General features: G+C 31.6%; 1 protein-coding gene across 4 annotated transcripts in view; it reads left to right on the forward strand.

Moving 5' to 3' along the window:
- The window catches only part of LOC144975315 (synaptophysin-like), a 98,924-nt gene extending 80,908 nt beyond the window's left edge, over positions 1-18,016 (forward strand). For 2 of the 4 annotated variants that reach the window (XM_078919276.1, XM_078919277.1), the window contains exons 7-8: positions 9,921-10,007; positions 14,245-18,016. In XM_078919276.1, the coding sequence (XP_078775402.1) occupies positions 9,921-9,958 (38 nt within the window). In that variant the 3' untranslated portion in view covers positions 9,959-10,007; positions 14,245-18,016. Of the gene's footprint in view, positions 1-7,965; positions 8,261-9,920; positions 10,008-14,244 lie in introns of those variants that run through there. The other 2 variants (XM_078919274.1, XM_078919275.1) reach the window with 2 other exon arrangements.
- The last annotated feature ends 583 nt before the right edge of the window (positions 18,017-18,599 follow it).

Below are 18,599 nucleotides of genomic sequence, written 5' to 3' on the forward strand. Positions count from 1 at the left end.
CCAAGTCTTATCTACAAACACAAAAAAACACAGTAGCCGTTGTGGAATTTAATTCTTCAAAATGGTGACAATCCAAGTCTTATCTACAAAAACAAAAAAAATACAGTAGCCCTTGTGGAATTTAATTCTTCAAAATGGTGACAATCCAAGTCTTATCTACAAAAACAAAAAAATACAGTAGCCGTTATGGAATTTAATTCTTCAAAATGGTGACAATCCAAGTCTTATCTACAAAAACAAAACAAAATACAGTAGCCGGTAGAATTTTGGAACCAAGCGTTTAATTGATATAATATGAAGTCTTTGTTAAGACTCGAGTATCCTCATTTGAACTTTGAAAGGAAAACTGGTTTATCACCACCTACAAATATGTGATGTACTGCCTCAAAACGGTAGTATGTCAGCAGGGTGATTTATATACTGAAAGTTGGTCATGTATAAGTTTAAGTTTATATGGATAAAATGGGTATATGACTAATTTCTAGCAGTGATAAGAACTAAAATATCACATTTCCAGTCACTTTTGGCATCAGGCTCACCACGACATAATACCGTTTTGAGGCAATCGGTCACATATTAACATTATGTTTCTAATTTTATTATTTGACAGTTCATCAAAACTATGTTCCAGAATACACTAACATCCTTAAACACAAGATACAAAGACATTTAAGCTTTGTCAGATACCTTTTACAGTCTTTCTTCTTTGCTAAGAGCCAATTTTTATAGTAGTGTAAACGGCCAATAGGAAACTGTTTTTCCTGAAGTTGAAAATACCACTAAGCTGTAGATTGACAAAACACATTTTGTTTTAAATATTTGCTTGAATAGTTTTTTCTTCAAATGTAGACGGATTAAAATGACCCTCAACTTGTCAAAGTATGTTTGAAGTCTCGAGTTTGTGACTTTTTTGTTGTTGTTGACAAGTTAAGGATCATTTTGATAAATTGACAATTGAAGTTAAGGTCTTCAGGCCAAAATTTAAAAAATATGTTAGAGTGAATGACATAATCAGTCAGATGGTTAAAAGGTTTGAACTGAGATATTGCCAAGTTTAGTTAGAAGGTCAATTTTCATCAAAAATGAGTTCTTGTCATAAATGATTAAATCAACCCTTTTTGTACATCTTCGGGAAATATCAAAGCTTAATTTCACTTCTAAATATTTTTTTTTTGCAGCTAGTCAAGTTGAAAAAGTATGAAATTTGAGAAAAGTTGCTGGATACCTTTCCCATACATCTGACCATATCGTCATGAAAAATCACCCGATTTACTTCAAATAAAGATTAAAATGCTCTGGGGAGCATATCCTTTCAGAAAATGCAAATCCAAAATTCTCACCTACTGACTGATTATGTCATGCACTGACACATATGTCTTGTCAGAGTATGCCAGAACTAATGTTGTTATCCAAATGCAATGGTGCGAGCACCTTTGGTTCAGGTTGGGTTATATTATCTAACAATAAGGATAACATTGTTGTCAGTGCATCTTGTGCTTACACGGTTAGAGTGGACAGGAATGACTTGCTTCTATATTGCTATCTTATGCCTTCAGGTGTCTTACAGATGTTTATTATCTTGTATTATCTTTCCAATTGTATAGATTTATTCATATATATGTATAACTCTAAAACTTGTATATGCCTCACCATTGATTGTGATTTCTTTTCAATGCGAGGAAAGATTGAATTGTTTTGTGATTTGTTCTGATGAGTAAATGAGAAAGTAGTGTGCACATTAGTTTGTCAAAACTTTATGGGTTTGATTCTTTACAACGTTGCTGTGTAAATCATTCAGGTTGAATGTTCAGAGCTGCACATGCGTATAGATGAATCATTGGGGATGTCTTAATTATTTACTGAGAAACTGTATATAGCTCATCTAATATATGTTTATTATACACACACACACACACACACACACACACACACACATATATATATATATATATATATATATATATATATATATATATATATATATATATATATATATATATATATATATATATATATATATATTGATAAGTGGGAGGAGAGATAAAACAATGTAAATTGTAAAATTGGTGTCGATTTTCACTCTTTAATCCAGCTTGTTGAATTCTCTTCTGTTTGTTTATTTGTTTTGTTTTTTATTTTATTTTATTTGTTGTTGTTGTTGTTGAGAGAGAGAGAGAGAGAGAGAGAGAGACAGAGAGAGAGAGAGAGACAGAGAGAGAGTGAGAGAGAGAGAGAGAGAGAGGTGGGGGGGGGGGGGATGACACTGTACCAATATATATTTAATACACTCAGCTCCAAACTATCTGTAATTTAAATTCACATTGGACATGGGCTTTATTTTTCTAGTCTTCTGTTTTGCTTATTACAAGAGTGAGTGAAAATGCTTTTTAAAAAATATTATTGACAGCTGGATTTACAATGGTTGACTAGAAATAGAAGTTCCTTGTTTGAAAGAAAACTATTGTCAATCATAATTTCTCATGATTTATTTCGGGTTAAGCTTGGCCAGTGCATTATTATTAGACATGCTATTTAATATTTTGTTCGGTATTTCGGGGTTTGTTTTTTTACCCAGCATTTTACCTTTTGCTTCCAGTAATTATTTCCATCCTTACTTTCCCCTTTGATTTGATTGTGACATGTCATAACAATGGTCCAAATAATTTTTTAATCTACAAGAAGAAAATTAAAAGTCGTCTGGTAAAAACAAAAGGTGATATTAATTCGTTTATCTGAGGTTGAGTTAGAAATGAAAACGTTTGTTCTTTGCTGTTTTTTTTTTTACCACTTGATGCTTTTCAATTTAGTTGATACTTGTAGTTTTTTTTGTTTTACAATTCCGGGCCTTTGGCAGCCTCTCCTCGTCTTACACTGTCTTAGTGGAGTCAATTATTTTTAATTTTTGTATCGGTATATTTCCCTTTAAGGTGGGGGACCAGTGGCAACATCTGGGATGGTGTATACACATCGATCAATAGCCTTGTTATCTTTCCTATCCCGCCCTATATTATTTGTCTTTTGCACGAAGCATAGTATCATCGTTCTGGAATTTTTCCTGCTCCTTGCCTGCAATATTATGCTCAAAGGGAAATAATCGGATGAATTTCTTTTTTTTCTTTTATGGAAGGCATGCATTTTATTCCTAGTAATCATCTCTCAACTGTATTTTACAGTTAGGATTAAAATATAATGAATATATTTATCTGATCGTATCCCTTATGGCAGGGATTCTGTGGCAGTACCTGTGTGGTACTTTTCAATGGCTTCAAGCAAGCTCAAAGGATATTTTGCCATTAGATCAACTTCTGGTCTGTTGAAATTGTCCCCTTTGTCTCGCTTTCTTTCATAAGTGCTTGATAACTTTATCTCACTCTTTAGCATTTCTATCACCTTCCTGATTACTGGTGCTGAAGTGGCCTAGCATAGTAAAATCCTTAAAATCTAAAATAAACACCTTTTTCCTCTTCGCTTCGCAATCGCTTCGCAATCTTCCATAATGCTGAACTCAAAGGTCGTCAGTCGGCTTACACTCATTGAACCTGTCATGATCTGGTATACCAACCATTCCAGGATAATTCAAGTTCCCTGGTTCTCTCCATTGACCACCGTTCTGCATGGGGGAGGAATTCTTTTTATCATTATATATTATTATTATCATCATCATCATCATCATCATCATCATCATCATCATCATCATTGTTTTTATTTTGTGATTATTTTTTAAAATTATTATTATTATTATTATTATTATTATTATTATTATTATTATTATTATTATTATTATTATTATTATTATTATTACAGTCCAAGCCGGTATTAGAGATCCGCTTAATTGGGACAGCTGTCTTATAGGGACGATTCAGTTAACAACCATTTGTACTTAACTTATGTCCAGTGTCTTGTCTCTCATAGGGTTTGTGTCTATGGTAGTATGGTTTAATAAATTCCCCCTCCCTCCACAAACACACACACATATACACTGTTTCGAAGACATGCATGTGCGCAAGCAGTCTTTATTAATATACACTCTTGTCAGAGCCTCAAAGAAGGGACTGCCTGGATCACTGATAATAGACATGTGAATTATTCTGTGCATTTCATTTGCTGTTCTAATTCTATGTAGTATGTTGATATTAACACCTTGTTTATTCCATCGCATTCCCGAATCAACAGATGACATAGGTTAGTTATTGCAGTCTACTTACAAATTGATCAATGAAACTAATGTTATAGTTATTTTGTCTTTTTTTGTTTTGTTTTTTAATTAATATATTTATCAATTTTTTTAATGTCTTCAGTGCAGAATTTTGAGCAATATTATTTGAATGATAACAATTTCAAATAAAGTTTACCATCATCTTCACTTTTCTCTGTCACCATAGATTTGTCACAATTTTGAATATTTTAAGGTGTGGTGGTTGGTTTTTCTTGTTTTGTTTTTGTTTGTTTGTTTGTTTTATTATCTTCTTTATTTTATTTTATTTTATTTTGGGCCATGGTTTCATGAGTGGTAGTGATGTTTTTGTGTTGAAATGTGGGAGACTGAAAAACATTGTTTTGATTACACAATTGATTAATAGGTAATTTGATAATTTTAGCAGGATTGTTATTCAAAGATTTAAATCAAAATTCTATTTTACCTTTGAAAAAAAAAATATGAAAAAATGAAAATGAGTACATAATATTGTATCAATATTTTATATAATAGTTAAGAAACATATATTTTTAAAATGAAATATTACATTTAAAATAGTCATTTGGCTATTTTAAAAATATAATTTCATATAGAAATATTTTTTTTCATTACTATTATATAACAATTATAAATCTACTTCTACTCAAAACCGAAATAATTAACATTAGAAATAAGTCACTATTTCAATATATACTAAGATTATCATGATCTATGTATATTTGTTCCATAGTTTTTATTTCTAGCGTGTGTGGATTTTCAGTTTAACATTCCTAATTAATATGATGGTGTTTTGTTTTTTTATATTTGTGGTTATTTTTCCCTGGTTGAAATAGCTACATCACATCCCCGACGTATTCCTGCTTTTTTTTTTTAATGCATATTTAGTTTCTGTTTTTAGAATGCCTATTTTCTCATTAACAATATCTGTATCCTAATTTTGATAAGACCACTGTATTCTTTGATTGATATGTATGTTCTGAAGTTTTGATGCATACATATTAATACTCGTAATAAAAGCATTGAATTTATAAAAATGAATTGAATTAACATGGGTATGTCTTTGCAATCTACTTCCAGTTGAAGATATTCTCATATTTTTTTCAATATTTGTTGTAGACAAAGATCAGAACTTAAACACAATTTAATAATAATAGGTTTCTGAGAGGGAAGAAAAACGTGTCCATTTCACTGGATTCTTCTTTCAATGCCTTTTAGGTAACCTATTTGTTTGTGAGTCCTTAACTACATTTCACAAATTTTTTTCAAAGATAAAAAGAAAATACAATTACTCTATAATACACACTCCGTGATCATTAAAATGTAGTCTGACATTTTCTTGGCTTCCAGGACTTTTATAAATTGCCTTTCACATTTAATATCATCCACGAGAACTGTCGCGTCAATTTTAATAAATGTAATTATTTTTATGCTTACAGTTCGATAATCTGACCTGCTGTGTTGCTTTTCGTCAACGTTTCACAGTAATGGTCTAAATTGATTTTCAAAATAGATTTTTTTGATTTTTTTTTGGTCATATGGGTATTTTGGAATTTGGATGCTTCCATTACATAGCTCGACATTCTTAATGGTACTCCAGCCTCATTTCCAGCCTCAATCTTCCCAAAATTCTTTCTGTGACAATCTGACACAGTAAAGACTTGGATATCAGGAGAAAGCGGGAGAAAGTTGTAGAATGGTGATCTAAATGTGGAGCCTTATCACCTCAAACCCTCTTACATATACCAAGATATATGATTATCGAGTGCAACAATCCTCTGGATTTTCCTACATCAATGATTGAGGCTATTGATATGGTTCAACTGAAACAGCATGTTTATATAAAGTCAACGCAGCAGGATGGATAACAGCAACAGCTGCAATAGCACTCAATAGTTGTTATTCTAATAATTGTAGCAGCAGTGGTAGTAGTAGTAGTAGTAGTAGTAGTAGTAGTAGTAGTAGTAGTAGTAGCAGTAACAGTAACAGCCAAGGCAATCTGCTTTCAGAACGGGGAGGCCAAAGACAGCTAGCGTAGGTTCGGATAGATGTGGGGAATTGAGGAGGTTGATCCAGAGAGGTATGGAAGCATTTGATTGAAAGAATTCAAAGATTCTCCTTAGAACAGAAAAAAGAATTCAAAGATTCTCCTAAGAACAGAAAATGAGTATTGAACAAGCAACATGGAATGTTTCGGGTTCATAACCCCTCCTCAGCTTGCATCAAAAAATAGTATAATCAGTAATACTTATATAAAATCCAGAGGGACAGAAGAAACGTTCTTGGCTTGTCGAGTCAGGATAAATGATGTCAAAGTTTTTATTGTTTGCTGAGGAAAGATTTTGAGTCAGAAACTTTCTGTGTTAAGTATTTCGTTCAATTTTAAATCTGTTCAATACTATTTACAGTCCACAGCTTCTAGCGGCTTAGCATTCACTTGAAGAAAATTTATTTACTTTGTATGAAGTATGTATGAGGGAATTTTGTGAGCCTGCAATTTTCAGTTCTGCTCGCTTGTGATTTTTAGCTGGGAGGTTGAAAGACTCATATGTTAATGTCTGAATCTATACAAGTTTGTATCGGTACTTCATTTCCATTTAAACTTGATTACCTCTTGTTTAATTGTTGATTTGCATTAAAATTCTTGAAGCATGTTGATTAGACACTTTCAATTAAATAAGTGTACTTGAATACTTATAATCCTAGACTGAAAACCAATAAAAATGATTAATTTAAAGTTCAAATATCTTCAATTGCAATCAAAGCACACATAAAAGAATGTTTTGGGTTCGTGACATGCAATATGCATAAAGATAAATGGTCATAATAAAATAAATCCATTACTCAATAAATATAAACGTTTTGGCTCTGTTCTTTAAAGCGGACTCCTTTCAGAGTAAGTTTTAAGAGAACAAAAGGAGACTTATTAAAAACCTTGTCAGACTATGAAATGCGGTAATGCTTTTTGTGTGTGCGTTTTTTTTAATCCTCTACCCATTAAACCTGTTTTAGTCCTTCCCTTAACAATTTGGATCATTAACCACAGTTGTGCTGTTTCCTGAAGAAGAAAAAAGAAACAACGGTTTTTTAAATTTTGGCCAGAAAACTCATATAGTTTCAGGATTGAGAGTTTTTGACAAGAAGTGGGTCATTTTAATCAAATTATATTGGAAGGATTAGTTTTCTGGCCAAATAGTTTATAATTTGTTGGGGTTTTGTTTTTGTTTTTCATTTCTGAGTATAGCAGAGTTCTAGATATCGATCTAGAAGAATGTAAAGTTAATCCTTCCATCATCAAAATAGAGCATGAACTCCCAAAAGTCTCTGTGATCGTCCAGTGTAGGAATGAGATATTTTTCAGTTTTGGTCTTATTGTTAGTAGATGTCGCTATTATCTTATAAACTGCCCAATTCTTTTTTTTTTTCTCCAGTGTTTCTCATTTTCATCCATTTCATTATTTGTGGTTTGTTCCCTCTTTTTAGAGAAGAAAAAAAATCGTTCTCTTTATTTGTAGATCTAGAAATATATTTATTTCACACTAATTCCATGTACAAACTTATGTGGTCATGTGTGTAAAAAATGTAGTTTAACACATTCCTATTCTGTGTCTCAAACACAATGTCACAGCTTAAAAAGAAGGTTCACAAAATATTATAAGGTTCCCAGGTCTGTAAAATATGTTTTTCTTGTTGCTGCTAAGAGCTGCATGGCTTTTCCATTACCCTGTTGATCTCGTCCTCCAACCCTTCCAATGCTATCCGTCTGTTTTCAGATTCTGTGTTTGCTATCAGCAGCGAACCCAAGACGTCTTCTGCATCAAAGTCAGCAGTGCCATCTGGTGATGGGGCACCAAAGGGAAACAACCCTCAAAATAACCCCAACACCAACACCTCCACTACCAACCCTACTTTGGCCGTACCGGCACCATCCAGCATAACTATATAATAAAGGATGAAGATAATTTCATTTCTGTGATTATGTTAATTCAAATTTGATTACTCTGTATAATTTTCTCATTTTAGTGATAGCATAGAATAACACTCACCCTTTGAAAATCATAAAAAGCAGTTTTCAGAAATAGATAGAGTTACTTCAAAATAAAATTTATTCGACTGTTGATCTTATTAACACTTGTTCAGTTCTTGATCTTATTAAACTTAATTACGCAATTTCATTGAATTAATGTTCCACTAATGCTGTAAATTAGTCATGAAATAATGCAAGTTGTATTTCTTTACACACATTGCATCATAGTGATTCACAGTGTCATGGTGTAGAAATCATATGATCAATGCTATTTTCCAGGAATCATGTTTGTGTTTTAGACCATAATCAAGATTAAAAGTAAAAGTTTTCAATTTTTATGCCTTGACACCACAACAGGAAATCAAATCTAAATTTGATCAAGAAGAACTGTAAACCAGTTTACTGTTTTTCCCTTCCTACTTCCTGCCTCATAAGAAACTGCAAAATGAAATTTCACATCTAAAACGTAAATCTTGATCACTGTAAAATATTCAATATCAAATTAAAAAGGTGAGGAAAAATCCTTCATGCTAGGAGTTTGTCTCTGTTACAAGATTAAGAATCATAAATTTCGCTTATATCTATTGCTATTATTACAAGTTTTAGAACTGAAGATTGTTTTATCTTGAAAACTTCTCTGCATTGCAAATATTGTCCTCACCGTTGAAAGTGTCTTAAAGATGTCTTCATGTTTGTTTGTTTGTTTTTTGGGGTTTTATTTTTTTCTTTGGTGTTGTATACGTTGAGCAATATTTTACATTTCAATGTATCATTTTATTTATATATCTGTTAATTTATATGTTATTTAATTAATTAATTTATATATTAATTCTTTTTCTTTTTCAATTTAAAAAAAAAAAGAATTATTTATAGATTTTGTTCTGGACACTACGAAATGAAATAAGACTGTATTAAATTCTATGCTTCATTATTGTAAATTTGCATGCTTATGTCGAATGTTGATGTTGTCTGCAGAAGGGCTGTGAATGCACTGAGTTGTGTAAATTGGTCTCAGTAAATGCCGTTTGTGTGGAATGCTTACACTTTTTTCTCACCTGATTTATCTCAAATGAATTTTGTTTAATGAGAAATTATATATGTAACTCTATACTTTACATACTTTGTGATAATTTAAATCTTACTATGTCATATATTGTTGAGACTTTTTTTCCTCTATCTTTTAAAAATATTACCTTGAATTTTTATATTTCATTCTTTCACGCCTTTGATTACTGGGTTATTTTGTTGTTTTTTGTTTTTATTTTAATATATTTTGTGCATACCTATATTTCAAGAAATCCTGGATGTTTTATAGTTTGCCATATTCTCCGTGTTCCCTGTTATCAGGGATCTGTTTTGTACTATTTTGGTATCCTTATGATTCATTATCTGAATTTTACTTTCTATGAACATTAACGTGCATAAGATTTCATAATTTGTCTTTCACAAATTGAAGAAAGAATATCAAAATGCTTAAAAAGATATCCAATCTTACATAAGTAAAGTTTAAAGAAACATTGGCGATGCTTAGATGAAAACGGAGTACTTAAAATACGTAGTCTGAAATGTGTTTTCCCATTGAATGTTATGTGTATGTGTTGCAAACAGTTGGTGTAGCTTTGTCTTTTAACAGAATTTATCATGAACACCATAGATATCACTGTGTATCGCTTGCCGTCTTTCTGTATCTCTCTCTCTCAGACGATTTCCCAGTATCTCCAGGAGGGACGTACCAGTAGAGCTGTCAGATGGGACTACGTTATCTCAGTCTTTAATGATTGTATACTAGTAAGTAAATAACAAAAAACAAAAACTGAGAAGCTTACCATCACCTCTCCCCCATAGCCACCTCCAACCCCCCTTAAAAAGGAAATGCGCCTTAATATTCTTAAGTTTTTGGACAAGCTTGACACTTCTTTTGGACTAACTCTTCCTTCAATATTAGACCTTTTTTTTTCTCTCTCCTTCTCACATAGATTTTTCCTAGCACTATGATAGCCTCAATTAATATCCCATGACTGCTCATAATGCTGTTACAGTAATATAAGTTGTTTAAACATTGGCATTGACAACTTCTTTTAACATTTTTATATTAAAAACCATAAAAAATAATGGGTAATGGTAAAATGAGGTGGGAGAAAAAAACATTGTCCTTCGTGAAAACCCAAGCCATGAATATGAGCTAATTGTCTGGGATAAAAATATTTCAAGATTCTGATTTTCTTTCAACTAACTTCTAACTTATAGCAAACCAATTTATTTTCCAAAATTACATACATTCGATACATGTTTGGAATTGTTTAAAAGTGAATGCTCAGCAACATATTAAGCACACTGAAAAGTTTGTTCAATGATGAATAAGAAATATGCCTACACACAACCTCTGTCACTTTGTAAAAGGGAAGTAATTTATGGTAACATTGAGTTATGTTTCATTATGTTTTTTTCTGTTTTCCCTGCATTGTTGTTTGTTTTTTTTCCACGCAGCATTTACCATTCACCCATGCACAAAATTAGACCTGATTTTAAATCCTGATGCACAATATGGTCATAAATATAAATTTAGAAATATCTTTCATCCCAATTTCGGTTAAACTGCAAAGGATTGCCTCCCATGTAATGTTCATATAGCAATTTTTTGTTATTATTTTAAAGCAGTGATTTTCATGTCCCTAACCTTAGCAGTGATTTTCATGTCCCTAACCTTATACCTTTTCGAATATCTTTCAAGCCAATTACAATTAAACTGAAAAGGATTGCCTCCCATGTAATGTTCATATAACAATATTTTGTTATTATTTTAAAGCAATGATTTTCATGTCCCTAACCTTATACATTTTCTTACTAAAGACCCTTAATCAGTTGTGTGGTGTAGCACCGTTTCAGTGTAAACTTTTATAACATAAAAGAGGGAACTCAGCAATTATGGACAACAGTACTTATGAATATGTAACACGTCAACATTCTTGTGCTTTTCATTTTCAGTCACCAAAATGCGAGTAAACCAAAATAGATTCTGCATTCCCTTTATATTTGGCTCAATCTTGCCACACTGAGTTTGCAGTGGTGTGCACAACTTGTCAGCCAACCTTTTTTCTTGACTCCCGTCGGCTTCCATAACGTGTTAAAGCAATGTATTCCATTTTTATTTTAGTATATTGAAAATAATTTGTAACAGATTTGGGCTGAGAAAACCAGTTTTTAAAAACTGAGAAGCCAATGAAAAAATGTCTCTTCTTCTGTCTTTTATTGAAATCTTGACAATGATTTGTTTTTTAAATCATAGAAACATGCACCAATCAGTGTCAAAGACAAATTGTTCATCAAATTTAGGAAACGCATGACTTTTGATATTTACATTAGTCAGGTGGGAAATATTGAATAGAAAATGTAAATGAAGAAAAGAATTACAGCAAGATTGATACACCTTTAAACTTGAATAGTTAATCATGATTTAGTTGTCACTTTCTTTTCTGTCCATTTTTTTAAATTAATCATATTTAATTTCAACCAGTAATAATTTAGGGCATTATTTCCTTATTTTTAAATATACATTAATTCATATTTTTTGAGACATAGTACACACAACATTTTCCTGTTTTTATCATCTTCATCATCATCATCATCATCATTATTATTATTATGATTATTATTATTATTATTATTATTATTATTATTATTATTATTATTATTATTATTATTATTAATATCTTTCCGATTATTATTATTATTATTATTATTATTATTATTATTATTATTATTATTATTATTATTATTATTATTATTATTATTAATATCTTTCCGATTATTATTATTATTATTATTATTATTATTATTATTATTATTATATTTTTACTTATCATCATATAGTTTTGTCTTCTTAGTAAGATATGTTGTTTCACTTTTTTAAAATTTAAATAATCACCTCTTCTACAAGCACTTTTCTGTTTCCAGATGCACTTTTTTTTGGTTTGTTTTGTGTTGTATTGATTATTTTTTCTTTTCTTATTGTTTGTTTTGAAACATTTATTTTAAGTGACGTTTACATACCATAGTCTGCCTGACATACCCTCTGGTTTCTTCTACCTTAAACTTGAAAAAATAAGAAAATGAAGAGCGCATTCAGTTTGAGAATGCTATCCTCGATTTATTTATTTTTAATCTCGAAAATCTTGTGCAATGATTTTTTTTAATTTATTCAAAAGGGAGGGAAGGAAAAGATAATTTCTACAGTTCAGCCAGTTGATATTGACATTGCTGTAGGATGTCATTTGTTGAGACCGTGTATTTTTCATAGGTCCATGCTATGACTTATCAGTTTAATGAGTAGGCATTCGCGTTGACCATCGACTGACATATTTGTTGTCAGTTGAATGGAAAACATCCAGGACCAAGTGAGCTCTGGTCATATTTATGTCCATGTAAAAGATCTTAATTTACTAATGCTTTGTAAAAGGAAAAATAGTGTTTTGATATAATGTTGATATAAGCCATGCCAATATACTTGGAACTCTAGTACAGAGGGTTTTTTACTGTTAAATATGTTTGTTTTTTTGGGGGTGGGGGGGGGGGGGGGGGGGGGGGGGGGGGGGTCTTAAATCTGTATTTATTTATGAGTTGCACTTTCGGTTATATATTTTTCTCACTCTTATTAATTCCCCCACATATCTAAATTTTCCCTCGCCAGCAGACAAGTATATTAGGCAGAATATGGTAACTTTGTTTTCAATTTTAACAACCCATCATTTTGCTCCAAGAGACCTAGACAGAAAATTGATTAATGGTGTAGGGTAACTATATTATTAATCAGTAGTTACATGTAGAATTTCCCCCAAAAAATCTAAATCATTGCATTGTGAAATTAATAAAAAAAAATCTTATGATCAGAGATGAATAGATGACAGAGAGGTAAGTTCTTTTCTTTGAATCACGAAGCCAAATGTGATTTATACAAAGTCATAAATAACAATGTGATATTGAATGTAAGCTTCAATTTAATTCATCCCATTTTGTTGATAATTGAGAAACCCAAAACGTCCATTTTATCTGTTTTTGTAATTAAATTGAAGCTTACATTAAATTTCACATTGTTATTTATTTCTTCGAGCTTCGAGCAGCAACATTTACATTACTTTATACAAAGTTACACACAGCAGAGTGCAAAAACCAAGAAAGAAGTTTATAAGCCATAGCTGGAGATTCGACATCAGTAAGGATTTCAAATGTAATGACAATCAGGGCCACTCGATCAAAGAGACTGTTTAAGGCTTTTATTTACTCCTATAGGAAATTGTCAAAGAGTTCATTTAATTCTTAAATATTTTCCCCAAAGACTACAACAAGACATTCTAGTAGTCTTTGATTTCCCCATAACTCTTAGACTTCGATATAACACACATACAAGTAGAACGTATCAGAACATCTCATAAGTCGTTTAATAAGCAGTTAATTATTTTAACATTGATCAAATTGAGTGATTTACCGAAAACAAAAATATGAAAAGCAGTTTTAATTGTAATTGACTTAGCACAAAATGTCTCTGGAAATGGTCCCATTGGGCATTCCTCTCATATTGAGATTTTTTTTTTTTTTAATTTAAAAGACATGCTGGATATTTTATAAAAGCTGTTTTTTTATTTTACTAACGCAGACAACCTTACACGGAACAACAAGCTAGGGAGCCGGCTCTGGTGCAAGATAAAGATCTGAGAAAGTGCATGAAGCAGTGCCAGACAAAAGTATTTTTCTTTCTTGCTTTGTCCGGCACTCTTTTATAACAACACTTTCTTAGATTATCTTGCACAGAGCCAAGCTACCTTAGATAGATAAATGAGTGTGTAATGTGTTAAGAACATTAGATAAATGAACTGAACATTCCCCACGATTTTGACAATTTTTTTTTAATGGCAATGGTAATCATTGTACTTTGTCAATCTGCTCAGCACAATAATGATGATTATTGTTATGTTTATTTTGTTTATTTTTTTCCCAATTGACTTCGAGTCTACATATCGGTTGTTTGCAGGCCTTGTTGTGTGTAGCATCCATGTTTTCTTGTCATTCTCGAGCACGATGGACAGAAGGATGGATGGATATAGGAGAGATAAAGAAAAGAGAGAAATCAAGCAGAATACTAAAAGTAGTCATTCGGAATTTAGGATAAAATCAAAGAACAAAACAATGTATAAATTATTTAATCTCATGAGGAAGAATAGAAGATTCACATCAAATGAACTTAAAACAGCCAGGTTTCTGTCAGTTTTCAAAATGAATTCTTGGAATCGCATTATCTTTTAGAATATTTCCAATTATTACTGCTGATAAACTATTATTAACATTTGAATGGAATAATTTTTTTTCTTTTTCTTTTTCATCAATGCTTTATTTTTTTTTCAATAGCTGATTTTATAAATTTTTGTTATCGTGGAATATTAAATTTGTTTTGTTCTTTATCAACTTTGATGTGAGATTGTATAAGTAATTGAGAGAGTGGATGATAGCAAACAGTGTTGCTATAATTTATGGTAATTATTTTAATGAATGATGTGATTAGCTTCTCAAATTGTTTTCCCCTCACCTCTCCTGCGTGTTTAATTTGAAGAGAGCAGTTGAATAAAATGAAAGAATACTCGAACCGATTATGTCATTAGTTTTTTTGTTCCTTTGGCTCATTGAGAGAGATTTAGGATCAAATTTACATGGTCACACACAAGTGATTTTAATATTTGAGACAGTACTTTTATAAGTCTGTGCTTTGTGTTTAGTGACATGATTATAAGTGAATGAATCTGGAAACTGTTCCATGCTTAAGCTTTTGTCTTTTGGCTACTAAATTTTGTTTTGAGCCTAAAACCTTTGTATCTTGGCTACCAAAATTTACTTCATCGTTCTTTGGCTCCTATAAAATGTCAAAGTCAAACGTGATCACAAACTGATCTCATTTGTCAGGCTGATTGTTACTTCCACTTTATTGCTTGAGGTTGAGAATAAAAAAATGAGATGCAATGACAAATGTATTTGTTGGATTTAATTTTTTTCTAGTGGTTTGACTGTTCATTCATTATTTCGAAATTTATTTGTTTCGCTCTACAGCTTTAAATTGTATGATTTTATGTTTTCAAAATTTTGTGCCATCTGTGCTATTTTGATCTTTTTTTAAAAAACTGATTTAATTTCCTTTCTTTTTATTTTTTTTTTTTAATTTTTAAATATTAGATTCAGAACTGAGAATGTTTCAACCCAGACAGTTTAATGCTGCCCAATTTTTTCATTGCCATATCATCATCATGAATACTGGCCATATTTCGTTCATCGTTAGTTTGACCAAGGAGAGAAAAAAAAAGTCAGCTTCGAGTTTCAATTCTCTGTTATCATTTGAATACAAATGGGAGAATTGTCACCACGATAAAAACCAATTGATTGATTGGTCCAATGTAGCTAATCACTTTTCACCTGCATAATACAATGATTTCACCCCCCCCCCCCCCCCCCACCTCCAACCCACTTCAGTCCCTTTTTAAAACTTTATTGAATTTTTTTGGTGTGTTTTGGGTTACTTGTCATTCTCAGTGCTGATGAATAATTCCACGGTCCATTCCATATCGTTTATACAGTTACATTGATTGATTTAATAAGCTTTCATGCCAAGAATGCATGAAGTCAATAGATATTTCAAATCTCCCTGTTACATTTATTGTTATCCATTCCCTATACCGTACCTCTTCTCATCACTGCAAATCTTTCACTCGATTTTGTGTTCTGTTCCTGTGCGTATTTTATTTCATTATTCAGTAGTGCAGCCAGATTTTTGAAAAACCACATTTCATATTAAAATTCCTTGTATTGTGTATTGATGAAAAATGTTTTTGGAACGTTTGATTTTTGTATTTTTCAGTTAACTTTCTATGATTTTATTTTTCAGTTTTCAGTTCCGCAATATTTCTTATTTAGTTATATTGATGTGGAGGGGTGAAAATAACTTTCAGCTCAATATATTACATATATTAGTTATATTTATCTGAATAATTATAACAATATGCAAATAATATTATTGTGGTGTAGTATATTTTAATTTTATTTTAATTATAATGTATCATCATGCAAGCTTTAAATTGAAATGCTGTTTGTTGTACGGTAGTGATTTAGCACGTGGTGTATGTTGTGAATATCAATAAAATGTGTACATTTTTTGTTCTCATATCAAAAGGAAAGAGTCAACGTGAAAATATCACCTCATGATTGGAAGATTTTTGTGTGAGTTGGGATTTTCACCTTTTCTTGACTAATATTTTTTCGCACAACAAAAAAAAAAAACCGTCAAACAAAACAACTTTTATACAGCTTGTAAAAATTTTTCATAGATTAATCAGAATTGAAGCTAAGCCAGAGGCATTGAAATCGAAAAGTCTTGGGTTCGACTCCTGGTGAAAAAATTTGGGTCATTTCTCTTGACACCAGAATTTTTAAGACTATGTCTTGTTACTATGACCCCTATTATTGCAGCCAGACACTACATTTTTAACCCTGTGTCGATCAGGTTGCATTTTACTCTAATCTGACAAGATATTCAATCTTGCAGGTCAACGACTCTGGCTACAAGTCTGAGTCGTTGAGAGGTAAATTGCATTGCTGTCACCAAAATGGGAAGAAATCATATCCGATTATAAGTAAAAGAGTTAGATAAACTACTTTCTTTTTTTTTCTAGGGTTTTTTTTTTTTTTTTTGGCGAGGGATGGAGATGGGAATGGATGTAAAACTAAACCCAATGTAATCAGAGGACCTCTATCCACGAAGGGATAAGCAATTTAAGGTGTTTTTACCCTTCAGTGTTCTCAACTCATATTCATAATATATGAACATAATATTCCCATTTGATTTAAAGCAGCAACGTCTATCAATGGATAAGTCTCCATGGCAGGTCACAAAAACTGGTCGGTCTTCAGGACAAATGGGCAATCCTGCTTCCAAAAAAAAAAAAAAAATTAAAAAATGATTTTCAAAAGTTACATTTTTAAAAAATTATATAAAATAAAAAATAAATGAAATTCCCTTTATTCTTCTCTTACGGAAAATTTGTCTCAAGGGTCTATTCCAAAGGAATTGAGCTAGGACAAGGTGACTTGCTCAAGGCCACACAGCGCAGCAGGTATTCGAACTCGATACCTATCAGGTATGAAGCAAAGCCTAGCGCTAAGCCGTGCTGTCCCATATTAATTTAAAGATCAATCATTTTTAAGATGAAAAAAAAGGATTCACCTGAAATACATAATCATATATTGTATTTTGGAAGAAACTTGGCTTGGACATTTTTTAAAAAAGGATAAAGTGATCAACATGAGTTTGGAGAAAAAATATGGGAGAGTCCACTTGTCCTTAATACTAATACCACTCAAAGTGAAAACGTCATGCTGCTCCTTTGGGATTTAGGTTTTGCCAATTCATAGGCAAGATGTACATTTTATATTCTAATTCTATTTGTTTTTGATTTACTGAATACATGAATAATCGTTGAAATAGCCTTTTTTTTTTTTTTTTCTTCAAATACCTAGGCTTGAAGCTTTTGAAATCACACTATTTGCATATTAGGCTAAATTTGTTTAGGTTAGATTGAAAAGTTTTGTCTTTGAAATGATTCAATGTGTAAGAGATTAGTGGCTTTTATTCCTATCTTTGGTAATAATCATAGCAAATAGTTAGGTGCGTGCTTTGTTTTTATTTCATCATGATATTATAAATTATATTAATCATGTGATTTGTATTCAAAATTAATAATAATAAATGTGATGAATTGATGCTTCTTCATTCGTCATTTTATTTGATTATATTGTTTGATTTAGGATGTGTAAAGAATGACGAGTGGTTGATTCTGAAATGACACTTGTGTGAGGGACAAAATGAATTTAATTTTTTTTTTTTTTAAATAATCATTAAAGACAATATTCTGGGTAGGGTTCTTGATCTCATAGTGGGCAGGAAGGTCACACTGATGTCTTCTATACCCCTATAGACTCGGATAAGACAAAGCCCAGGGGAACATAAATAAAATGGACAACCGAAAATCAACTTAACAGGAGTGTAACCAACTGAGCACAACAATAAGTATGGCCCTGAACAATAAGTATGGCCCTTCATGTTGCGCTTTCTGCTGACATTGCTTGGTCACATTGAATTGACCAGAGAAGTAGAGGTCCCTGTAGTGGTCACACTCCTTGTAAATCGTCAAGACTGAAGTGGTTGGTATCTGGGTGGGGTTCCTGGCCTCCCATCATGGGCAGGGTGGCACATAATGTGTTTTCTATCCCCCTATATCTGTTTTCGACTTTGCTTTCTGTCTTTGTCTTGGAATGAGATTTCTTGGTTTTGCCCTGCCCCTGGCCGTA

Source organism: Berghia stephanieae, chromosome 6, assembly GCF_034508935.2.
Source record: "Berghia stephanieae isolate SIO BIC M18660-M18661 chromosome 6, UCSD_Bste_1.3, whole genome shotgun sequence".
Taxonomy (NCBI): Eukaryota; Metazoa; Mollusca; class Gastropoda; order Nudibranchia; family Aeolidiidae; genus Berghia; species Berghia stephanieae.